The 27,213-nt window shown below is 41.3% G+C and overlaps 1 protein-coding gene across 2 annotated transcripts in view; it reads right to left on the reverse strand.

Moving 5' to 3' along the window:
* Nucleotides 1-27,213, reverse strand: part of KIAA1958 (KIAA1958 ortholog) — a 332,082-nt gene that overhangs the window by 214,220 nt on the left and 90,649 nt on the right. For both annotated transcript variants that reach the window (XM_029614255.1, XM_029614263.1), the window contains exon 2: nucleotides 23,502-24,696. In XM_029614255.1, coding sequence (XP_029470115.1) covers nucleotides 23,502-24,672 — 1,171 coding nt within the window. In that variant the 5' untranslated portion in view covers nucleotides 24,673-24,696. The remainder of the gene's footprint in view (nucleotides 1-23,501; nucleotides 24,697-27,213) is intronic.

The raw sequence follows: 27,213 nt of genomic DNA on the forward strand, positions 1-27,213 counted from the left end.
ATTATCACCAGGTAGTAGCCATCATTCCCGTGAGCCACCCACTCTTCATTTCACATCCTCTAGACTTTATGGATCCACAGTGTTTATCCCACGCCCCTTTGAAGTCCAGTTTTGGCCTTCACCACTTCCTCCGGAAGGTCATTCCAGGCATCCACCACCCTCACCGTGAAGAAATACTTCCTGACATTGGTTCTGAATCTTCCTCCCTGGAGTTTTAAATCGTGACCCCTGGTTCTGCTGATTTTTTTCCAATGGAAAAGGTTTGTCGTTATCTTTGGATCATTAAAACCTTTCAAGTATCTGAAAAAGAGGAAAAAGCTCTTGAAAATGTTTTTAAAAAGTGAATGCTCAAATTGTAATGTTACAGGAAACCCATCTTTTGGATTTTGAACATAAAAAATGTAAGAAGGAATGAGTAGGTCAATGTGTATACTCATCTTTTTCTGTAATGCTGGGCCAATTGCGGGTCCCGCACCACAGCTGGCCTGCACTCATCCCGACTCCGTTGGAGTCTTGTTGCAGCTGGAATGCTGCCATCAGGCCTGCTCCCAGCCATGCCGCACCTCTCCCTAGGCATGCATTCACACATCCCCAGGCTTTATGGGCTTCATGGCGGGAAACGTAGCTACAGCCCCATCTGATGATGTCAGGGGTTGGGGCCAGTTAAACCCTACTTCCACTGTCTTCCACAGCCTCAGCAACAGGTCCTTCTGTATCATCTGCAATGCGTGTTGCTCCGTGTTCCTGTGCCTTGTTCTGTTCCTGCCTTGCTTTGTCTCCTGCCTTGCTTCCAAGCCTTGTCCTATTCTGATCCAACCTTCCCTTCTTGCCATGCACTGTTCCAGTCCTGCTCCTGTCCCTGCCTTATTTCCTGCTGTATTCCATTCCTTGGTCCCCCCCCCTTACTCACCTGATGTCACCCTTTACTTATATATCCCCTCCTACTTATTATTTTTTCTAGCTACCTTTCAACATTTACCTAATAGCTACGTATTGCTGCTCTAATTTTATGTTTATTAATGTTTTGCGGTTCTATTCATTTTGTTATGTTATCGGTTCTATTCATTTTATGTTATGTTATCTTGTCACACGCCTCTGTTGTAATGTAACGCCTTAATAGCGATTGTTTTGTTTTTAATGGAAACCGATTTGATTTGATATTTTTATCAAGAATGTCGGTATAAAAGAATTTTAAATAAATAAATAAATAAATAAATAAATAAATAAATAAGTGTTTTGCCTTGTCCATGTATGTGTCTTTCCTGTCTCTGCCTGACTTCTAGTTCTGACCTTGGCCTTGAATTCTGACTATTCTTCTGATCTCCACCTGCCCCGACCTCTGCCTGGATCTCGATGCTGCTTAAGAACATAAGAACATAAGAAATTGCCATGCTGGGTCAGACCAAGGGTCCATCAAGCCCAGCATCCTGTTTCCAACAGAGGCCAAAACCAGGCCACAAGAACCTGGCTTTTTTGCTGCCTGCCCTGACCTTGGCCTGCAACCCAACTTTATTTGACTGCTCCTTACAGGACCATCGCCTAAGCCCTGAGGTCCCCTAGAACCCAAGGGCTCAACCTGTGGGGAATAGGGCTGGTATAAGTGAAGCCCTAGACCTAGTCCTAGTCAGAACATGTCTACCTTCTGTTGGGCGTGGGCCTGGTGAGTTGGCCTGCTGGACTGCATCAACCACATCACAGCCATGACAGAATGCTGAGGCCATAACTTCGGTGGATTCGCCTCAGCTGAGGCCATACCTGGTTTGGCCCACTGGGTCCAGCAGCAGCAAGAAAATCTCAACCAAGTAGTAGGGTTGCTCCAGAGCTTGGCCATGCACTTGGACAACATGCAGGCCTGACTACCTGCTCCAGCACCCTTGCACCACCTCTAGCTGCACTGATACAGCTTCAGGGATCCATGCCACTCCATTTTCTGCCTCTTCCCAGGTATGACGGGGACCCAAAGGCTTGCAGAGGCTTTATTAATCAGTGCTTAATGCATTTTGAGCTGCATGCTGCCAATTTTCCTTCTGATTGGACCAGGGTGACCAATTATCCTCTCTTTCCTGGCTGGATTAGCCCTAGCCTAGGCATCACCCCTATGCGAAAGGAAAGATCCCCTCATGGCAACCTGGACAACTTCCTTAGGAAGTTCCAAAGAATTTGATGAGCCAAGTCAGTCCACACTGGCAGGTATTGAACTGCTTTACATTCGGCAAAGCACCAGAACTGCGGAAGACTAAGCCATACATGTCCAGGCTCTAGCATCAGAACTCCGTTGGAATAAAGAAAGTTTGGTCACTGATTACTGGAGAGCCTTGCACAATGGATTAAGGATGAGCTGGTTGCGAGAGACCATCCATCCGGCCTTGAGGAGCTCATCGTGCTCCCTATCTGAGTGGATATCCTCTTCCAAGAGCGGGCCTGAAAGAGAAAAGCATCTTGGCTGCATTTCAAGATGGTGCCCACCAAAGACACTATTATTGTTGCCACCACTGAAGAGCCAATGCAACTCAGCAGGGCCCAGTACACCAAAGAGGAGAAGCAGAGGCATCGGCAGCTCAACCTCTATCTTTACTGCACTCGTCAAAGGCACTTCGCCAGCCAATGTCCCTAAAAGGCAGGAAACTTCCAAACCCAGGGTTGGCTGGAGAGGCAACCCTAGGCCAGGCCCATCCTCTCCTCAACTACTCCCTGCTAGCCTCTTCTTGAATGGCATGGAGTTTCATATCAAGTCCTTTCTGGATTCTGGTGCCAGGGGTAGCTTCAGAGAAGAAGCACTAGTACGCCAATACAATCTCCCTGTAGTGACCTTCGAGAAACTGGTCACAATTTTCTCGATCTATAGAGAACCCCTTCTAGGCCATCTGGCCATGACTATCACTTCACTCAACCTTCAGACTAGGGTCCTGAGCAGAAGATTTCAACATATTATCAATGATGATGCCTAGATCATTTTTGTTGTGGTTATGAGGTGTTGGAGTGGATTCTTGAGTACTGCAGTGATGGCCACTCCCATGGGGAGGAGCCCCGTGAGGAACTGCAGTACTAGGCTAGATTCTATACACGTAGACACAGAGAATTTGTATTTATTGTACAGCTCGATGGTACTGCCCAGGGAGCAGGCAGCAGTGAAGGAAACCCAGTGAAGTAGTCCAGGGGTCCTCAGCAGAGGAGACCAGTCTCACACTCGAGTAGGTGATAGGCAGTGCGGCGTAGCAGGGACAGATCCTGGATGTAGACACAGAGCGCTGAAGCTGAAGGTGAGACAGACTGAAAGGGTTAGTACTCACTGAAGCAGAAAGCTATATTGTTGAAGGTCTTGGCAGGCAGAATTTGTTCAGTGGCAGGCACCAGATTAGGGAGAGCAGGTCCTCGAGGAGCGAGTACCTGGTATCCCAAGATAGGCACCTGAAATAGAGCAGAAGGGCCCCCGAGGAGCGGGTACCCAGTTAGTGACGAAATACCCCAAAGGGCAGAGAGAGCTTCCTGCGGCAGCTGGGAAGCGGCAGAGCAGCTTAGACCGGAGGCAATCCAATCCTTGCTAACTCAGTTTGTTAGCAAACGAAGGGCAGGCTAAATACCAGGATGTGATGACGTCACTCGGAGGGGACGCCCCCGAGGTCCCGCCATGATGTGGATAAAGATGTGGTTGGCGTGCGCGCGCACACCCTAGGAGGATCTCAGGAAAATCATGGCGAACACCGTCGCCAATCTGGGGACACCGGAGAGAGCGGCATGAAGACGCAGCAGTAGCCATCTTCCCAAGGCTTGAGGAGAGAGAAGGAAGAAAGGTGAGGCACAGAGGTCAAAGCAGTCTGAGACCGACGGACGCAATAATTTTCCTGAATGTGACTCCTAATGTGGAACCTTGCATTGTGTAACTATAATTTGGGTTACTCTTCCCTAAGTGCATCACTTTGCTTTTGTCCACAAAAAATTTCATTTGCTATTTGCATGCCCAGTTTCCCAGTTTTGCAAGGTCCTCCCGCAATTTCTCACAATCCTTTTGTGATTTAACAACTTTGAATAGTTTTGTGTCATCACCAAATTTGATCACCTCTCTCATGGTTCCCATTTCTAGGTAGTTTATAAGTATATTAAAAAGTAGTGGCCCCAGAACAAATCCCTGAGCACTCCACTATTCACCTTTCTCTACTGGGAAAATTTACAATTTAGCCCTGTTCTCTGTTTTTATCTTTTAACCAGTTCACAACCCGTATAAGGACACTGCCCCCTATCCCATGATTTTTTAATTTCCTAAGAAATTAAAGTCATAAGGGACTTTGCCAAATGCTTTCTGGAAATCCAGATACACTATATCAATTGGCACACCTTTATTCACATGTTTATTTACTCCCTCAATAAAGGTAGCAAATTGATGAGGCAAGACTTCCCCTTAGCTAAATTCATGTTGACTTTAGACCATTAAACTATGCCTATCTATATGTTCAGCAATTTTGTTCTTTATGATAGTGTCCACCATTGTGCCTGGCACAGACTCACTGGTCTATAGTTTCCTGGATCACTCCATGATCCCTTTTTAACAATTGGCATTACATTAACAACCTCCAGTCTTCATGTACCTAGATGATTTTAATGATAGTTCATAAATTACTAATAGCAGGTACGCAATTTAATTTTTCAGTTCTTTCAGCATTCTGGGATGTATACCATTTGGTCCAGGTGATTTGCTACTCTTTAGTTTGTCAATTTTCCCTAGTATATCTTTCAGGTTCACAGAGATTTGTTTCAGTTCCTCTGAATCATCATCTTTGAATATCATTTCTGGCATGGGTATCTCTCTAGAAAACAAAACGGAAGCCGATCCAAATTGCCGATAAGCAATTGGAATGAGCCCTAATTGGGCTCATTCCAATAAAGGCTGCTTTACACCGATCACTCTCTGTTTCTTCGCTTATGGGTATCTCTCTTACATATTCCTCAGTGAAGACCGAAGCAAAGAAATCATTTAGTTTCTCTGCTATGGTTTTGTCATCTCAAGTCCCGCTCTTACCACTTGATTGTTTAATGGCCCAACTGACTCCCTCGCAGGCTTTTTACCTTTAAAAGTCTTTATTATGAGTTTTTGCTTCCACGGCAAGTTTCTTTTTAAATTCTCTCTTTGCCTTCCTCATTAGTGCTTTACATCTAACTTGCCAGTGCTTATGCTGTTTCCCGTTTTCCTCATTTGGATCCCTTTGCTATGATTTTGCTGTGCAGCCTCATTGTACCCTGAGTCAGACTACTATGATGCCTCCCCACTTTCAGAAGCCTCCAGTGAGCTCTGTTCAGAGCTATCTAAGCCATCTCCTCAATGGCCTCCTGACTCAGCCTATCTTGAACCTCCACTCCATCAGGAGACCTCAGCTAGCTCGGCCTCCAGCCTTGCCCAAATCCTCCTCACTGCTTGCACCATATCCAAACTCCAGCCCTATGTAACCCAGTTCTGCCATTCTATCCTTGTCTTCTCATGGAGTCACCCTTGGCTCTTTGACTTGGTCGCTGCTCTTTGCTTGTCTTGTGGCCCCCAGGCCTTCTTGTTCCTACCCTTGCATTGTGGCCTCCAAACCTTCTTACTCCTTGCCTTGCCTTGTGGCCTCTGGGCCTTCTTGCTCCTTGCCTTACAGCTCATCCAGGCCTTACCTTGCCTTGTGGCCCTTGGACCTTCTGCTATCTTGCACCCTGCCCTGTGGCCTCCAGGCCTGCTCTCACTTCTTACCTTGCTCTGTGACCTACTCTAGGCCTTGTCTTGCCTTGCCCTGTGGCCTTTGGGCCTGACTTTACCTTGCTTCTGGCTCTGTGGCCTCTCTTTGCCTATCCTTGCTTATTGGCATTTGAGCCTTATACCTAGTGACCTATGGGCCTTCTCTGCCTTCAAGCCAGGGCTAGTGAAGGGGATTAGGTGCCCTAGGCACCTTCTGCCTTGCCTCATTCCCCCCCTCCTGGTCGTGCGACACATCCCCAGCCCCCATCGCAGCCCCGACTCCTACCTCTCGCGAGCAGCAACAGCCTCACATGGCTCGCGAGCAGCAGCAAAGAGAAATCAGGAGAGGGAGTGTTGACCCATCTTGATCAGCTGCTTGACGGCCTGCATCGTCTGATGGGGAAGGACAGAGAAAGCTTTGCAGAGCCCCTCAAAAGAGATGAAAACATTCATCCCGTGTGCCCACTCTGCCCTGTACACCAGTGAGCGTTTCCCCTGCCCAAGGGAGAACAGCATGTCCAGCGGGAAGTGGAGAGGCCCCGCCGCTGAAGTCAAGAGGAGGGAGAGGATTTGTCCAGCCTGTCAAGTCCGACTGCCAAAGAAAGCTGCTGTTTATCAAGGCTAAGAGACGGTAAGTTCCAGCCTGGTGGTGAATGCTCCAGAGTGAGGGAACACAGAACGTGCTCTGGCAGGAGTTCAGCCTGGCTTGCGAGCGGCGGCGGCTCGCATCCCCTAATGGTCGGTGCCCTAAGCCCAGACCTAGCTTGCCTAGTGCTTCCGCCTGCCCTGCTTCAGGCCTTTGTGCTCTTGTTTTGTGTTGTCTTGTCTATTCCTGCCCAGATCTAGCCTTAGAATCTTTTCCCTGTCTTGTCTTGCCCAGTTCCAGCTTGTCTGTATCTTTATTCAGTTCCAGTCCCAGCTCTATGTCCTGTCTCTGTACCCATTACTCATGGTCCAGACTACTCTGCCTGTCCAAGCTTTGCTCCAAGTTTCCCAGCCTGTCCAAGCCTTGCTTCAAGCTACCCAGCCTGCTCCCACTTACATAGACTCACCATGATTTACTGCTGCAGCAAAGACCTACTGGCCCCCAGATCCCAAGAGCTCAACCTGCAGGGGAAGAGGCTGGCTAGGTGGAAGACTGGCCCTACACCTGCCCAGCATCCAGCCTTGCAGTCCTGCAGTGCTCCTGGGGTGATTACCCCAAGTCCAGAAATTCTGACAGTTTCTTAAAAGATGTTCTTTTAGCTATTATTGCTTTTTTCACCTCACCTTTTAACCATGCCAGAAGTCATTTAGCCTTCTTTCCACCTTTTCTAATACATGGTCTGGTCTGGGCTTCCAAGATGTTATTTTTAAACACTGTCCATGCCTGATATAAACTCTTAACCTTTTCACCTTTCAGTTTTTTCCTAACCATTTTCTTAATTTTATCATAGTCAGCCTTTTGAAAGTTAACTGCAGTTGCAGTAGATTTCTTTAGTGTCCTCCCTCCAATTATTAAATCAAATTTGAATATGTGATCACTATTACTTCAAATTTAATCATGTTGTGATCACTATTGCCAAGTGGCTCCAACATTATTACCTCTTGCATCAAATCCTATTTTCCACTAAAATATGTTAATCTTGTTATGAAGTTGTCTTCGGTAATTCTGCCGCTTCTGACATTTTTGTATTGTAATGCACAATCTATAAGACAAAAAGTACCTATCTTTACTGATATGCTGAACGAAAAGAAGCCTATTTGCTAGTTACAGAGTCCTGGTTAAAAGAATCAGACACTGTACTAGTAAATAGTTTTTGTCTTAACAATTATAATGCTTTTTCATTATCTAGAGTAGGTCGTAGAGGCGGAGGGGTATTAGCTTTAGTCAAATCCTCCCATAATCCAGTTAGAAAGTTGATTTTAAATACAGAACCATTTGAGATTTTTATCATTACCACAAAGTACTTGAATGTGGTTTTGACCTACTGTCCCCCAAAAACGTTATATCATCAGCTGTCTCATTTTTTAGAAATTATTTCCTCATTATCGCTGAACCTAAAGGAGACAATTTTAATTGGTGATTTTAATTTACAAGTAAATAGTGAACCATCCTCCGAGCTAGTCACATCCTTTTTGAGTGCTATGTCCGGCTTAGGCTGGCACCAATTGATTCTAGGTCCTACGCATATTAAAGGCAGTACCTTAGATTTGGTTTTTTACAACCCTTCACATTTTAATATAACATCAGCAAACGTGAAGAATCAGGCAGTTCCTTGGTCAGATCATCATTTGATCTCTTTCTCAGTGTTACCTATTGAGAAAAAAAGCTCAAAATGAGCCAGTTCTTCAAGTTAAAAAAAGAAAAGCTATATCTCCTGAAGTATTTTTAAACGAATTAGTCTCAAATATTCCGGATAAGCTCGCTGATAATGTAGATAAATCTCTATAGGATTGGTACTGTGCTATTACAAAGTCTTTAGACTTGGTTGCTCCACCTAAATTGATAAGTCAAAACCGTCAAAATAAACTACATTTTCCATGGTTTAATAGCAAGCTTCATCTTCTAAAAACTAACCTTAGGAAAAAAGAACTTGGTTAAAGCAGAAAAATACTAATACAAAAAAGGATTTTCATAATACGCTAAAGCTGTATAGAAAAGAAGTGAACTTAGCAAAGAAGCATTATTATGCAGAGAAGATTACTATAGCTAATAATGATCCCTCAGTACTATTTAATATAGTAAAACAATTAACAGCTGATCACAATATAACAACTCTTGTGATTACAAATGAAATTTGTAACCAAATAGCAGAGTTTTTCCAAAAGACAATTATAACTATATCAAGAATTTACTGATTTACCTTATCCAAATTACAAACAGAAAGCTCTTACTGCAGAATAGAATGAATTTCAGGTAGTCACCCCAGTTATCATACAGAAAATTGTAAATAAGCAAAAAGTTTCTAACTCTCCCATTAATCCATTCTCGGGGGGTCTGTTCAAGAATATTGTTGAGAATTGTCCAGACTTTATATGCTTACTTCTTAATCAATCATTAGAATCTGGAAAGTTTCCAGACGTATTAAAACAAACTTCCATTTTGCCTATATTAAAGAACAATTCTCAACCATTTCTGGAATTTTCTAATCTAAGAACCATTGCTTCTTTGTCGTCTTTAGCAAAAACTTTGGAGTCTGTAGTTTTATTTCAGTTAAAAGATTATCTAAATGAACACAATATTCTAAATCCAAATCAACATGGCTTCCGAAAAGATCATTCCACGGAAACTCTTCTTCTCTCCTCTTTCGACACTTTCTTAAGAGGATTTGACTCCTATACAGACTTTATGGTGATAATTTTGGATATCTCAGCAGCATTTGACACCTTGGATCACAAAATCTTATTATCCATTTTGCAACATATAGGTATTCATTCTACGGTATTAAATTGGTTTGAAAGTTTTCTAACCGTGTTTGTCAAATTAACATCGGCTCTTACTCATCTCACTTCTTTTCTCAGTCAACTGGAGTACCGCAGGGCTCTTAGTTATCTCCAATACTATTTAACATATATTTGATTCCGTTGTGTCATATCCTTTCATCATTAAATATTCAATTTAAAATGTATGCAGACGACATCCAACTCTTTGTACCGTATAAGTCTTCTTGGTCAGAAACACTATCCATGATTCAACTCTGTATGAACACATTGAACAATGGATGGCACACAACTGCCTGAAGCTTAATAAAAAGAAAACAGAAATTCTGTTGTTAAGCTTCTTATCCAACCCTAACAATACTCCCTCAGAGTGTATCACTTTAGGTAAAGAGGTCATTCCTGTTACAAAAGTTGCGCGTAACCTGGGTGTATAGATAGACTCGAATCTATCACTTTCTCAGCATATTTCAAAGGTTGTAAAAAAAATTCATTCTTTAAATTGCATGTGCTAAAACGGCTACTACCTTTACTGTTCTTTAATGATTTTAGATCAGTTCTGCAGGCCTTGATCTTCTCCGGTACAGATTACTGTAACGGATTATATTTAGGCCTTCCGGAAACTGTTATTAGGCCTCTTCTGTTAATTCAGAACTCAGCAGCTAGACTCCTTACAGCGACGCCCATGAGATAACACATTTCTCCTGTTCTACAGAGTTTACATTGGCTACCCGTGAAATATAGAATAAGATATAAAATTCTCATGCTTATTCATTCGCTACTAAATAACATCGATACCACCTGGCTTTGCACGGAATTAAGAATGTATAAACCTTCAAGAGATCTTAGATTGGCAGATAAAAATTTATTGGAAGTCCCTACAATAAAAAAAAAGCAGCTCTAAATGTCACAAGACAAAGGGCCTTTTCTGTGGCAGGACCTTTGATGTGGAATGCCTTACCAGACTTTTTAAGACAAATACATAATAGGAAAGAATTTAAAACAGCCTTGAAAACCTATTTTTTCAAAGAAGCATTTGGCAATTTAGAAACAGCTTAACTTTGGATCTCTTTAAGGAAAGCTATTTATATTTTAACTATTCACTTGCTTTTTCTATTTCTTATTTGTAACATAGTGGTTAAAGACTTACTCTATTATAGTATTTTTGTTGTTATTGATCATGGAATTAATTGTATTTTTAATCTATTTTTTATAATTTTAATTTTTTTATTTTTATTTTATCTCATTCTATTTTTATTTTATTATTTTGGATTTTTACAAAATTATTGTAAACCGCTTTGTTCAATTTTACATTGGTAAAACGGTATATAAATGTGTTAAATAAATAACATAGTTTCCCCCTCTTGATGGTTCTTGTACCAGCTGCTTTAAAAGCAATAATTTATTTCATCTAGAAACTTTGCCTCTCTTGCATGTCCTGATGTGACATTCACCCAGCCAATACTGGGTAGCTGAAATCACCCATTATTACCGTGCTGCTGGTTTTGTTAGCTTTCCTAATTTCTTTTAGCTTTTCATTATCTGTTAGTTCATTCTAGGCAGGCGAATGGTAATATACCCCCGCCCCCCACTGCTATTTTATTCCCCTTTTTACCTGGAATTTCCATCTACAAAGATTCAACATTGGATTTTGTTTCTTGCAGAAATTGTATCCTGTTTGACTTAATGCCCTCTTTAATATATAGTGCCACCCCTCCACCAATTTTATCTATCCTATCATTTCGTTATAATTTATACTCTGGTATCACAGTAACCCATTGGTTATCCTCCTTCCACCAGGTCTCCGAGATGCCAATTATAACTCTCTCTTCACCTGGTGCTATACACTCTAACTCTCCCATCTTATTTTTTAGACTTCTAGCATTTATATACAAACATTTCAAATTATGTTTTTATTTATATTAACAACCTGCTTATCAGACGATCATATGAAGCTTGTTTTACAAATGGAACCATGTAAACCGTGTGATGGCAATACCAAACGATGGTATATAAAACTCTACAAATAAATAAAGATTGGCTTCCAATTAAATTAAGAGCAAAATGTAAAATGTTAGTAATAACACAAACTGCTCAAAGCTGACTCTCCTTTTGTTGTTTGAAATATACTCCAGTGGTACATCCCTGCACGTTCTTTAGGCTCAGAAGGCCAATGGTTGCTTTCTGTTCCTTCTAATAGAAAATATAAGAAACAGTGCACAAGAGCTAGGGCATTCTCTTACATTTCACCAGTTTTGTGGAATGCACTACCAATACATCTTAGGGTTGAAACAGATTTAAAAGTGTTTAGAAAGCAAGTTAAACCCATTCGTTTTAAGGAGACATTTGGTTAATGGCTGATGCTTATTTTAGTTGTTTGGTGGTTTACATTTCATATATATATGGTATGTTGATGCTTGTTATTTGAGTTGTGGCTGTTTTAATTGTAATCCGCACTGAATGCTATTGTATGGAAGATGCAAAATATAAGATTTTAAATAAAAAAAGTGGTGGACTACAGATTTTTCTTTCATTGGGCAAACTCCCAAATTAAATATTTGGGATTACATTTTCCATATGAAAAATTGTTTTATAAAATTAATATTTACACAGCTTTCAATAGTATTCAAGATCAATTAGCAGCCTGGTCTAATGTGCCCTTATCTTTATTTGGCAAATGTGCAGTGTTTAAAATGGCACTTCTGCCAAAACTGCTATATAAATTGCAAATGCTAGCATGCTGGTTGATCAATAAAGATGTCAAGAGGCTATGATCTGTGGCACTTTAAGGGAGCAGGAGTTAGTTACAAAACATTAATGAGGGATACAAAAATGTGAAGGGTTGAATATTCCAAATTTTCAATTTTATAATGTGGCATGTCAGATGCATTTTTGCTGGGATTGGCAGTTGAATAAAAATAAATTTTGTATTCCAGATTTGGTTGAGTCCCAAGTAGCTCCTTTCTCTTTGCATTCCAAAGATTCTCTGGTACCAGATTCTATCAAATTTAATCCCTTGATAAGACCAGTAGTATTAGCTTGGAGACTGTTTGAAAATGGTAGGGTTTCCATTTTCTGTTTCAGAATTTTTACCATTTGTTCCTGGTAAAAAAAAGAATTTTTACTATTTGTTCCTGGTAAAAAATCCTGATTTTTTACCAGGAACTACATAATAAAAAATCCTGGTAAAAAATCCTGATTTTTTACCAGGTCTACATAATGAGATTTTCTTAAAATGGAAAGAAAATGGGATACTAAGTATTTCTCAATATTGTTGTACAACACAAAAAAGTATTTATTCCTTTTAACAACTGAAATCACAATAAGATCTTTCTCGGAAACATTTTTTTTGCATATTTACAAGTCAAGCACTATAGTTGGAAAGTGAACATACAATCTCCCAAGCTGGCTCCTTGGAAGGACTGATTTGCTTATCTGGCTAACAGACAGGATATTCAGCAGCACAGCCGTGCCACTGCATATACCCAGCTAACTTTAGATCTGTTCAATAGCAGGTCTAAGTTATCCAGCTAACTTAGCTGGATCAGTGTATGTTATGATCAGCGGCTCAGAAGATGGCCCCACAAACTGCCTCACTCACCTTTGCTGATGTTCCACTCAAACCTGGCAGGACGCCACCATGACCCCAGCTTCTGGGCGTCCTTCCTTAGATGTGCACGCACCCAACAGCCAATTTCTTAAAGGGCCTGTGGCGGGAAAGACCCCGTGTCAACTTCTGATGATATCACGCAACCTCCACATAATAAGGGCTCCTCAGACTGCTAGTCTTCGCCTCAGCAACAGGTCTCCTGCACCCTGTGCAGTACATGTTGCTTCTATGTTTTTGGTTCCTGCTTTATCTTCCAGCTTTGCCTTGTCTCATCTTCCAGTTCCAGCCTCCTTCCTTATTCTTGTCATCAGTGTCTCCTGTGTGTCCATATCTCCTTCAGCTTGTTCCTCCAGATCTTGACCTCTTGCCTGACCTTGACCTCTAGCTTGGATCTAACTACAACTGCCTACCGCATGGATCTTGACCTCTCGCTTGGACCTGACTATGACCTGTCTGCTGCCTGGCCTCTAGCTACGACCTCTGTCCCAGGGCCCCACCTAAGTCCTGCTGGCCTCCAGAACCCAAGGGCTCAATCCATGGGGGACGCGGCTGGTATAGGTGAAGCTCCAGACTGGCCCATTATCAAGTCCGCTCCTGGCGAGCGCAGCACTACAAGTTCACACACCCCATATTCATTATATGTGATATACTTATTCTACTACTTATCTAAGTCAGTAGTATAAGTAGCTCCACCCAGTTATGACCCTGTCCCACCCACCACTTAGCTGGATAACTACTTATCCAGCTATGTGGTGGCCACTAAATGGAGCCAGATATTCAGATGTCGCCACTTATCCAGCTAAGTGGATTGAATATCGACCTCTGAAAATTTAACTTATGTTCAGAGGTGGAGTAAACGTTTTGGGACTAGTGTTAGTGTATGGGATTAAACCTGAAGTTCATAGTGCCAACATGATGAATGTTTTGTTCTCATAATTCTTAAGAGCACAATTTAGGGTGCTGAAATCATGTTGTGCTCCTAACATTTGTGCTCTTAGCTCATGCTGTGGACACAATTTGTAGGAGCACAACTTAAGTGCAGAATTCCAGTTTGCTGCACACAATCCATGGTTTATGTTCCTAAATCATGTTTTGTGTGCATTAACCACAAATTATGAATGCATAACATTGTTTATCCAGCTAACGTCAGACAAATATTCAGTGCTGCAGCTGCACTACTGAATATAGTTGACTATCTTAAAGATAGCAGGCTAACTCTGGACTACTCTTTGGCACAACCAGAATTATCTAGATAAGTTATCTGGCTAATTCTGAATATCAGAGTTAATTGGATAACTTATCTGGCTAACTTAACTCAGCCCTGGAATGCCTTTATGTTATACAGCTAAAGTTTAGATGAAGAATGAATTATCCGTCGATAATTTGTCCAAATTATTCAAAAGTCAGCATTTAGCTAAATAACTTGTGAGATATCTGGTTAAATGCCTCTGAATACTGACCTCGTGTATATACATGTAACAGCATCTCAGTTCCCTATGACCAGAATCATGTCCCAAACCAATCCCGGCAGGCAAGCAATACCGTTAATTATGCTGTTGTGTTTAAAATATATTTGTTTGTGGTATGCTGGTCTAGTTGAGATTCAGCATACTTGCAAAAGATAAGATAGAAGTACAGACAGAGAATCTGCTCATATAGGAGTAGATTTTAATACCTACGCGCAGGCGTCCATGTGCACACGCTACCCGGCGCGCACACATGGATGCCCGATTTTATAACGTGCGCACATGTTATAAACATGTTATAAACATGCCCCCATACAACCTCACCCCACCCCCTCCCCACCCTTTGTTCGAAGCCCTGGGACTTAGACACGCCCCGGGGCTTTACGTGCATCACCAGGCCTTTATAAAATAGGCCCGGTGAGCGTAAATCCTATGGATTTACGTACGTAGGACTTTGAAAATCTGCCCCATACTGCTCTATGTAATATGAGTCTTTTACAGCTTAGGGTATGTTCTTTCACCATCAGGTGTTACTTCCTTCCTTTTCTTCTTCCTCTATTCTCGCATCTTCTCATCAAAGTCCATCTTGCCTGGATTGCCGAGATGGTGGTTACACAGCTTATTATTATTATTTAGAGATTTTTTCTGTACCGCGGCACGTTAATAACATCACCTCGGTTTACAAAAAACAATAAGATTCTTAGCTTTCATCAAGCCTCCCGTGAACCAAGACAACAGTTTATTTCTCAGGCATGAAAAATCTTCAGAGAGATAGCCATGTTAGTCTGTGGTAACAAAAAAGACAGGAGTCCAGTGACACTCCGCCCTCAAAAGCTCATGCTTTAATAAATTGGTTATTCTATAAAGTGTCTCTTGACCTCTGTTTTTTTTTCTCCCGTGTATCTCTCATGATTATCTTATGATGTAAACTCACAAATGTAGCATGCATAAATACATAATCTAAAATTTTAGTCTCATGTCAGAGTGAATCAAGACATTTCAGTGCCAAGACAAACCAGTTTATATACTATTAAAGGCTTTTGGCCTGCTGAAGGTGTTTATCCCCAAAGCATAACTTCACCCTCACTGTTCCATCGTCTGCATGTCAATTATTTTTCAGCTATAATTGTGCTTAACCCTCTCTGATCTGCAAGTTTATCCTTCTGCACTTGATATACTCCTACAGCCGTCTATCAAGCCTTTGCTTGAGATTAAGAAGTTGGACCTGTATCACTTAAATTGCTGTTACTACGTCCTTCAGGATATTTGACATACTGACCACTGACTCCATTTGGGCTGGTACTGCAGCAGGTCAGAAATAAGACCAGACTCCAGAGGAACGTATCCAAGCAGTCCATTTTGCCAGCGAGGGTTAGTCTCTACTGCTCTTATAGGCTATGCCCAATCATGGCAGTCCACCTGCTAAACCAAGGAGGTCCTTTAAGGGCGGGTCTACCTTCTTAGCAGTTAGCGAGTCAATATTCCCTGGCTTCTCCCCATTTTCTGTGCTTCTGCTGCAAGTTTCCAACCTTTCATTTCCACAGGCATTTATTAACAGACAATTGAAAGAAATGATGAGTGCATGAAAATCGTGACTCAAAATAATTAATTTAAGCCAAACAAAATATCACTGTCCTAAGTACTAATCTGGCACTAGAGTTTCTGACTTACCTTATTTAATGGCCTAAAGTGACAGTATTCCCTAATCTGGCTAAAGCAACGTAATTAAGAAGGAAGCAGGTTCAGTGATTTAAGACTGATCTACTAGAAGCAGAAGCAGAGTTCAGACTGGTAAATTCTTGCAAGCTATTATTGAAATGTAAGAAGTTGGATTATGTTTTTAGCCAGTACAGTGCGTGCAATTTACCGTAAGTCTATAGAGCAGCCTCTGTTTCAGAATCTGGCTCAGTTTCTAAGTGTGAGGATCTTTCACATAAACATTCTATATGTTACTTAATACTTAACATTCACAAACCTGTAAAACCTGGCAGACCAATCATTTCAGGGATTTGCACATTCACAAGATGAAAAACGTGGATTTGTAAAGCAAATTCTCAAGCCCTCATAAGAAAGCACACAAAGCTTTAAAGAAGACACCTCACATTTCCTAAACAAGTTACATAACTTTAAGCAACAAACACCATGTGGGATCATTACATACTAATATTCGGCATGCAGATGGGCATAAATGATTGCCACAAATTGATTACCAAAAATTACTAGCAGGAAATATTTTTGTTTAGGAGTTGAACCATTTCAGCTCTTACTCTCGGCTTAATCTGGCACACCAGAGTGAATCAGGCACTCTAATTAAGCCTCCTAGTTCAGATCAAACTGAAAATTGGAATGGTTATGATAATGGAAGACTTAAAATATTCTTTCCTCCTAAAAGCTATTACAGAATGAATTCATCCTGAAGCAAAACTACTTCAGCCGTGAGATCATGGTAACTGATCTGAGTACTAAGACGGCACCACAGCATGCCCAAAGAGAAATGCATACCACAACAAATATTTCAGTGCTCCTGGTACAGTGATGACATTTTAATGGCACACTCTGAGGAAGAGGAGAACCTTAAGCAATTTTACAATTCATTCCATCCAGCAATAAATTTCAAAACAGACTGCTGCATGCACAGAGTTAACCTATTGGATATTTGGTCAGTCGACCGTCACTCATATGCGCGTAGGATGACTGCTGATACAGAGAAAAGATCGGTTTCCACATCTAGCGTTGAGGAGACATGCCAGGACAACTGTTGTTCATGTTCCCTCCGGCTGGTAGCCCAAGTGCTCCTTCCACCTGCTTTCCAGCAGACTGTGAAGCTCACCTATCATGGACCGTGCCTTGCCAAGTTATTAAATCCAACCCAGCTTGATGCAATCATTACTGAAACTGGAATGGACAAGCTTCCCCTCTGCCTGTCTCAGATTCACCACACCAAACTCTGCCCATTTTGCTGCTCTCCAAGCCCCACCACTTTTCTTCTGCACTGTACCATTAACCTAGGAGGCTGTTCTCCTTATAAAGGGCGACAATTGAAAGGGTCAATGGATTTGAATTAAAGCAGTTTGGAGGACGTATCCATTGATCTTTGACTATATGATGACACTGTTATAAATTAGGTTTTTTTTCCTCTCAGAATATATTGCTATAAAAGAGGGGGGGCATAAACATCCATTTTTTTTTCCAGGACATTAGATTTTTTTTTTGTTTGTTTTAAATATTTCACTCTATTTTGGAGTTTTTATAAAAATTTAAATTATAATAAGGATCTCTTCAAAATTAATCATTTAAAGCAAAATCTGAATTCAATGCAAAAAAAAAAAACCCTAAAAAACTGCTCAAGACCCAGAGATATATTTAAAACTGTAAATAAAAAGTATAATGTGCTGAATCCTTGAGCATTTATCACAGGCTTTTAGATGAAGGTTGTTTCCCGCATGAAGAATCTAAATAAAACAATCATCTAAATTTAGAATGTAGAATTCACGCACAAGTATCGCATCTGATCTTGTGAGGATGTGCTGTAATGAAGTGGCAAATAAAGTCCTTGCAGGATTGGAAGTTAACCCAATTCTCACTCAAGATATCATCATCATCATAGGGAATTTTCATCCATATGGTCAAAGGAATTTTGTGTTTTGCAATAAAAATGTTCAAAACCACTGTGACACTATAAGCAGTCTTAGGCTGACCAGAGAACAGACTCAGGCTGGGACTCTGGTTATTCTCTCATAAACTTTTTATTAAATGACAAAAACAAAACAGAAGCAGCTCTGCTTACCTTAGCAGTTCTCAAACAAAACAGCAATTTAATTCACAACTGGCCCTCCCTAGGCTTTCTTCTCATCCCTGGTGCTTCTTCTCCCTTCCTGGGCCTCACTAGTTATTCTCTCTCCCTAGGGAACTGCCCCGGAGCAGGATTCCCTGCTGCTCTAGGGCATATGGTGGACCGGGCCAGATCTCTGCAGCCATCCTTTAAGATGCCTGGGGTTTTCTCCTGTATACTTAACAGCCACCATATGTTTTTTGGGAAGGCTTGGCAGTTTTCTACTGCTTCTTTGGTCTTCCAGCTCAACTGATGCCAAGGTTGAGATCTGGAATCATAACATTTTCATTTGCAAATTCCTCCCCCCAGAAAAAATAAGAAACATTTTAACATCCATTCCCTACTTACTTTAGTCCAATCACTGCAGCAACAATCCTCGGCTGGGGCCCATACACCAGGTCTTCTTCCGAAACCCTGCAATCATGAGTCTAAATCCGGCCACTAGGTGTCACCGTTACACTAGGACTATGACTCTCTCTTCACTAAGGGCTGTGAGTGCTGCCTCCGCATCTCCAGCTCCAGCCAACCCTGGAAGTGGAAGACCTGAGCTGGGGACCATTCACTTGCCGATGCACAGCCCTTTCCTATTATTCATGTTTACCTATGCAAATCATGCAGCTTTCTTTCAGCACAAACAGGGCTTTTCACTGGTGCACAGGCTCCCTTGGCTGCCACCTAATATTTATCCTTTATCATATTCCATATCTAAAATGATGAAAATCTGTGGAACGGAAGCACTTTTTAGTAATATTGTTCTACTTCAAGGAGGTGTATAGGCAACATTAAATGGCAGGGCAAAACAAAAAAAAAAAAAAAAAAAGAGTCATCTGTTTTGGACTCATCATTTGTCTAGTTTTAGAAAATATAATCTGTGGCAGGACATCTTACTATTTAGACACTGCTTTCATAGGAGTAATAGCCAGTAGGTATCAGACTGGACTACAACTATTACCTATCTTCTCTTTGCTCCAGGAATTCAGTGCCTGAACAATAAGCTTTCAATGTAAAATATTTATTTATTTATTTATTTTTAGATTTTTATATACCGTGTTCCTGTATTAAAATACAGATCACATCGGTTTACATTGAAACATAAAAATTACGCCAAGAGGCGGTACATATAACAAGGTTATAGAACTTGGAGAACAGGGAAAACAGATTCAAAAAATAACATTGAGAAAATTGTAAAGTCTCTTTGAGAATCCAAATCATAAAATAAGGCGTAACTGTCTAAGTTAAATGTGATCTGCAGAAGGGATTGGAATCAATGTCAAGTAATATAAAAAGAACATGAATATTGCGATGGTGAGAAAGTCTTAATAGCTGGAGGTGGAAAAAAAAAAAAAAAAAAAGATCATAGTTCTGGAAAAGCTTGGCTAAAGAGCCAGGTTTTAATTTTCTTTTTGAAGGAAGCGTAGCAGGTCTCAAGGCGGATGTCTGGCGGGAGCATGTTCCATTGGACGGGTCCTGCTAAAGAAATGGCACGTTTCTGATGTAAGGATATTGTTGAAGGTACATAGAGTGTGCCTTTATAAGCTCCTCTGGATAGGTCTAGTTGAAGAGTGAAAATATATATGGATATGTATGGATTTTAGAAGTGGGGGCTACTTTTTTTTTTCCTGTTATACTGTTTCCTTATCCAGAATCCCTCTTAATTAGAATAGAATTTCAGCACTACAGCACTTTTCAGCAATAATCCTCTAATGTGCAGGGGATTCTGGGTTAAAAAATTGCTATAGAGAAAACAGTCATGCATTCCTGAATGCTTCTTTTGTCTATTTTCAGGAAGCATAACAAGTAGTGGTCTAACTTATTGTGCAGACACTTTTCCCAGACAACAGAATGACAGGGCCTCGGACCGTTCTAGGTTTGTCTGCAAGCCACTGCTGAAAGTTTGGGATCCAACCCCGCTTTCCCCACAGATAGTGTAACTGAAGATTAGGACATCCTGCCCCAAGCTATATTTTCTGAAACTAGACAAAAAAAAAAAAAAAGAGGAGTTTCAGGAATTGGTTAAGATATCTTTCTTTCTCAAGATTTTCTTACCCTTAAACCCTGTGAAAGTGAAGCAAATATCTGGGAGCACATTCATTTTCCTCGGTAAAATTCCATCTCATGGGGGACTATGGGTAAAAATACTTTACAGGGGAAAAGACCGTTTACCCATACATGAAGCCATATGGTCTGGATTCTGAAAATAACTTGTGATAAGGGGTATCAACATTCAGATACCATTTTCATGGGACACAGAGGACCTTAAAATAACCTATTACTCAGCTCCTCTTGGCTTTGTGAATTCAGTGTTTGGACAATAAGGTAAGTCCTGTGCATAGTGTGCAATACCACGTAGAAGGTCCGCTACCTGGGTCGGCTGGGGCTGGGAATGCTATAGAGGCAGCATTCGCAGTTCCCCAAGGTGAATGCGGATGGTAAGAGTCATAGTCTTTGCTTAAGGGAGACACCTAGTGGTAATGAAAGAGTGTTATGAAGGGGTTCTCTGTGGATCAGACAGCACTGAAGAAACAAAGATAATTATAGCACAAGGAGAGTGCATTGATCAGACTTATAGAAATAGCCAAGGCTGTTGAAATGCTAAAGTATGTTTACCTATTTATTTATTTAAAAATGTTTTTATTCTGCCTATAACAAACGTTGTGCTAGGTGGATTACAGTAATAACAGAAATACAACAAATAAGTACATTTAGTAAATTAAAACAAAATCACAAAAACAGTTGCAAAATAATAAAATAGCATAAAAGTTACACAAACAACGGTACATTAGGTACTGGATAAACAAGCCTGTTTAAACAAATGTTAAAGGTCAGCATTCAGTTTAATTTCTGTCTTCTAGGTTCAACTTATAAGAAATCAATATGACTTACAAGAATGCAGTCTTATTAGCAAACGTAAGATAAAATAAAAATGTTAACCAACTGGAAAATGTTATGCAAACAAATAAACTAACTCATTGGTGTGTAAGTTTAGGAGCTGACATATTTAACTGACTGTAACGGCTCAGGAATGCTGATCTAGGGTTTATCCTATTCGATCCTCAAGCTGATTCTTCCACTTTATGCATTGGCTGAGGTTGGGGAGGCAGCATTTACAGCCCCCAGGGTAGGAGGGAGGATGTACCAATCATCAGAAAAGTGTGGCCTATTGGAAGGATTTAGGTCCCATGACTGCAGAATTCTGGAAGGTGCACTAGTTCCTGGCTCCCAGTGGAAGGAGTGTGACAGCAATGACCAGACTGGGTACAGTAGGTTAGGGTGAAGGGGCTATAAGACAGGGCAAACATTTCCAGGTGGTTGCAAATGAAGGTTCATGGCTCCCAGATCCCAGTCCTAGTTCTAAATGAGCTGCAGGAGCCCAAAAGAATAATAGGAAACCTCTGGTTCAAAGAAAGAAGTTGGCGATTTTAAGAAAAGCTCTCTGTTTGGTGATATGAATTGCAGATTTAAAATCAATTCCTCCTGCATCAAACTAGATCATTTTCCCTATCAAGACACTAGAGATCCTACAGAGACAGTGTTGCCACAGCAAAGTCATAGTTTTATTCCTACAAATATAGGAAGAATTTTCATTGTTTAAATGAAACACAATCCATCCAGGATTCCCAGCAAAATTACACACTTTTCAATAGTTTTACTACACATAGTTCTATGCCACATCACAAAATATACCTCAGCTATTTATGTAAAAAACAAGTATCAGGGTTTAATAAAATTAATAATAATAATAATAATAATAATAATAAATTGTAAGGCTCCAGAGACTTGGAACCATGGCATTTGAACAGCAGGCCACTACACTCCCGGATACAGGGAAGGATAATTAGTAATATATATCTCATTTATTTATTTATTTATTTGCAGTCTACAGATGCAAGAGGAAAGGAAAACTTTCATTAGTCCAACACAAGAGCCGCCCCTGATTGGCTAGAGAATTTAAAGCCTAGGCTTCTTTAACTTACTTATTGACACAATCAAATTCCTAGGACTTTGTTCCTGATCGCTACTCCTGCGATCAGCTGCTTGGACGCCAGCCTAGAATCAGTTGCCTGAATAGCAGGTCTGCCCTTCTGACATGCTCAGTGGAGGACCTCTCTATGCTTCCTGCCTCACAAACTGTGACCCAGCCTGACTCCTGGAAGAACCTCCAGACCAAACATTCCCTAGACTCTCGCAGGTGCTTGTGCTACCTGACCTTGTTGCGTGCCCATGCACCCAACCATTCCTTACATAATAATAAAAGATTTTTTATAACAAGATAGGAAAGAGTATACTATAAAATATGAATGCGAAAACCCTATTAATGATATACATTTTTTGTGATTTGCCTTGGGGTTTCCAAATGCTAACGTGTGGAATCAAGAGTGACTAGATAAATAAATATGCACTTCTCCTACTCCACTCCCCAAAAGACTATCCATTACTAACACCTAGAATGTGTCATTTATCTATCACGCATCATCTCTTATCCACTGACTCTATTCTGGGGAACACCGACCACAAGACAAGGCATATCAATGGCAACTGTGTAAGTTTGAGATGGGTTACTCACAAAGTAGAGCTATAGTATAAAATACCTACAGTACCTGAATGTAATCTGCTTTGAAGTTGCTGAATGGTGGAATATAATTCAAATAATAATATATCTAATTATGACAACATACAGTTTACTACCACTTGCCATTGGGTCAGTCAAGAATCACATGTCAGTATTGCTGGCAACACCAAGCAAATAGTGGGCACAGTAAGCCCATCAATATGTTGACATCAAAATCACTTTGTCTGCATTTTTTTTTGTTTGTTTAACAGTATCAAAAAACCACTTTTAGCCAACAGCAGAAAAGAAATCCTGAGTCCTCAGGAAACAATACTAATCTCTAGAGGACCTAGTTCTCAGCTTTCAGACATATATCCTTTCTATCTTACAATCGGTACTTTAAGGAAAAAAAAGATTATAAACACCAAAACTGAATGGGATTCATTTTCCAAAAAGGCTACAAATTAACTCTTTAAAGACCCAGGGCTTAGGTCAGTTTAGAGCACAAGCTCAACAGTCACCATGTTGTCCCAGAAAGACACCCTTCAGATACTTTTTTGTGTGTGGTTTATGGGTGTCTGGTCCATTTTGAAATTTACCAGGCTTACTGCACCCCTAGAGACAAAGGAAAATAATCAAACTCATTCCTTTATCACCTTCTGCTTCCTAATCATGTGCAGACTCCCACATGATCTCCACCAAGTTTTGGTTTTTTTTGAGAACAGTTCTCCTACAGACCAACTTGCCATAAAACATTTGTCTTAATAAACAACATTAGCTTTCCTGCAATTTGCTACAACCATGTTTAAATTCCAAACAAACATGCACAGAATTTTACTGCAACACATTCAGATTGTCTCTTTATAATAAAGTGCATAGACCCCCACCATAGTATGTAGGAATAACACAAACTCTCATACCTGGCAGTGTCTGTGCAGTTGCATCATTGCTGAGGTTTGGAACTATGATGGACTGCTGCTGACTTGAGCTGACCTCTGGCTCTGTACTAATTGAGGGCGACCGTGCTACTTCACAAGATGCAGCCTGCTTGGACGCAGGTGGCAGTATCTCTTCTGACACAACTTGCTCCTCTTGTCCAGGAAGCTGCAGAGCTGATAACGGAATGCTGATCGGCTGACTGGTGGTAGATGACGTGCTGACTGGCATCTGGAGTGCTATCTGCTGGCTGGCACCAGAGGTGCTAGCTGGTCCTCTGTTTGGGGAAGTCAAAGATGCCCTAGAAGGCTTCTGAGCTGCAGTTCTTGGTATAACTGGTGGAGATGACGACGTGTTTTGCAGCTCTCGTTCAGCACCGAGAGAAGCTGCTATAAGAGTGGTGGGCTTTGAAGTCCCTACATAAGAAGGACCAGCAGGAGTATGAGGCTTGGGTTTTGACATCTGTGTCAGCGATAAGGCGGGTCCATCAATACCACCAGTAAGTTCTGCATTTGCAACAATATAATAATCCTCAGGAATCTCTTGCTTAATTTTTTTGACAATAACATCGCTACTACTTTCATCAATGACCTGAGACTGGGATCCTGGAAGAACTGATGAGCCTGCTCCAGGCCTCTTGCGGGAAATATTTGGAGATCTTTGGGCCTGCTGTTCAAAGTCACTATCTTCATCTGTCACCGAAGACTCACAGACCATGTCAAACAGTGTAGTTTCATCTTCATATTCTTCCACAGCTTCATCTAATTCTGAGGGTTCACTGCAGTAGGAGAAATCACATGAGTCTCTAGTTCGGTTGCAGTCTAGTTTTGCTTTCCCTGATCTTCCAGGGTATCTCTCCAGTGGGCTGGTTTGCGTTTCTGAGGGAACACCTATGATACTAGGGCTATCCGAGTTGAAGCTCCTGTTGTCCTGGAAGCACACTCTCTCCTGGGACCCAGCCCTGCAAGTGGCAGTCAATGGCCAGTGGTAAGCATGGCCAGCACTACAGCCCCACATGGCTGTCAGGTTGCCATGAGATCCTTCAGAAAGCAAGTGCTTCAGATTTGGAATGAGGCTGCAAATGGTACCATGGCTATGGGCCCAACTAACCAGTTTGGAAAGATTTTCAGAAGAAGTGTGAAGACAATCCTCCATGTTACAGGATCAGCGATTTCCTTCCTAAAAACACAAAATGCATTCATTATAATAAATACATAAAAAAATTAAAGCTGGAGGTGCCACATGCAAAGCTCAGCTACCAAAATTCTCATCAAGGCTTCCATGAGATAAACTATGCACATTGTCAACACTGAATCAATTTCATACATCTAAAATTACAAAAGAAGCAGTTCAAATTAGCTAACTCAAAACGCCAGTTAGGTTGAAATGTTACCTGATGGTATATACCATGTTGTGTAAAACAGAGTTATTTACCTGTAACAGGTATTCTTCAAGGACAGCAAGATATCACACATGGAAGACCATCATTCAATGGAGCCAGTCATGGAAAAATTATATCAAAGTTTCTAAAATCTGGACTATGCCTCACTCAGCATGCCCACACATGCCATTATACCACGCGTCTATGCAGGGTCCCTTCAGTCTTGTAATTTAGCAATGAAGAAAATTTTTGAAAAACCAACTCCACGGATAGATGGGCAGGTTTTGTGATGACTGACATTCTACTGTCCTCAGAGAGCCTGTTACAGGTAAGCAACTCAACTTTCTCCAAGGACAAGTAGGATGGCAGTCCTCACACATGGGTGAATCCCTAGTTACAGGCTGTCTCCAATGAAAAAAGGGTGAAGAACAATAGCAGGTGCCAACAGGCACAAAAAAGTATTTTTGTTGGCAAAAAGCCTTTTTTTCTATTATTTCACTAACCTATGAGAGGCAGCCTGAAACAAAAAGAACAGGTCCAAGGAGGGAAAAGAGTTGGGTTCTACATCTCAAAAAAAATTTCCAAAGGACAGACTGGCCAAACCTACCGTTGCATCAGCCATCCCTGTCCAGACAGTAATGAGATGTGAATGAGCAGAGACAACTCCATGTCACAGCCTCGCAGATCTCCTCCATGGGGGCTGATCACAGGGGAGCCACAGACACTGCCATGGCTCAAACAGTGTGAGCCTTGACATGACCCACCAAATTCAGGCTTGTCTGAGTATAACAGAAGGCGATGCAATCCATTAGCCAATTATCTGTTTGAAATCCCCAACTTATTTGCATTAAAAGAAACAAAATGTTGGAAGGACTTTCTAAGGGCTTCAGTCTGCTCCAGGTACAAGGCCAAGGCTCTCTTGCAATTCAAACTGTGCAGTGCTTTATCACTTTATGAATGTGTGGCCTGGGAAAAAAACATTAGAAGGACAATTGACTAGTTAAGATGAAATTCTGACACCACCTTAGGTAGGACCACTATCATAATAAAACTTAGTATAAGGTGGATAAGTTACTAGGGTCTGAAGCTCACTGACCCTGCATGCCAAAGTGACCACCACCAAAATCATGACCTTTCAGGTCAGGTATGTCAGGTCACAGGAGTGCAGTGGCTCAAAGGAAGATTTCATCAGCTGGGACAAAACCACAGTGAGGACCCAAGACACAGTAGGAGACCTGATGGGAAGCTGTAATTGAAACAGAACTTGCATAAACTGCATAACTAAAGGCTGTACAGAGATAGATTTACCTTCTGCATGATGATGGTAAGGGCCAGTTACACTAAGATGGACCCTAACAGAATTAGTCTGAAAAAAGTAGAAGGTAATCAAGCTGTTTTTTTTGTGGAGCAAGAGAAAGAATCTAGGGCCTTTATCTCATACCACAGAGCAAACATCTTCCACTTAAATCTATAGTATTTTCTAGTGGAATCCTTTCTTGAAGCTAAAAACTCGAGAGACATCAACAGACAAATCAAGGGGTTGCAGTATCAATTTCTCAACATCCAAGTGATCAGCGATAGGGACTTGAGGCTGGGATGGTGCAACCTGCCTTGATCCTGAGTCAGGAGATTTAGGGAAACTCCTAGACTGATTGGATCCCTGATGGACATCTCCCCCAGGAGCAGGAACCAGACCTGTCTCAGCCAAAAAAGGGGGCTATGAGAATCATGGTTCCTTGGTTCTCTTTGAGCATCAAGAAAGTATTCATTACTAGGGGTATTGGAGGATACACATAAAATAGACCATTACTCCAATGTAGGGCAAAAGCATCAGAGGCTAGTTTGCTGCGAGACCTCTGAAACAGAAGCGTGGGACTTTCTGTTCCAAGGGGACATGAACAGATCCACCACAGGTGATCCCCAGCAGCAGAAGAGCTTGCTTGCTACCTCCTTGGTCCAGAGACCATCATATGGTTGCAAGGACCAACTCAGTCTGTCTGTTAGCTCATGTTCCACTCTGGCCAGGTAAGCGGCTCTGATAACCAATTCCTGACGGATGGTCAAGCCCTACAGCTAGACTGCCTCCTGAGACAGAAGGTATGAACCCGTACCTCCCTGCTTGTTGATGTAATATATCACCACCTGTTTACCCATCTGGACAAGATTAACTTTGTTGGATAGCTGATCTTTGAAAACCTTTAGAGCATACTGAATCACCCAGAGCTCCAGGAATTTTATTTGATGCAACTTTTCCTGGGCAGATCACAAGCCCTGGGTGTCGTGAGGACTATTTAGATTGGAGAAATTTGGAAGGA

This window comes from Rhinatrema bivittatum, chromosome 1 (assembly GCF_901001135.1).
Source record: "Rhinatrema bivittatum chromosome 1, aRhiBiv1.1, whole genome shotgun sequence".
Classification (NCBI taxonomy): domain Eukaryota; kingdom Metazoa; phylum Chordata; class Amphibia; order Gymnophiona; family Rhinatrematidae; genus Rhinatrema; species Rhinatrema bivittatum.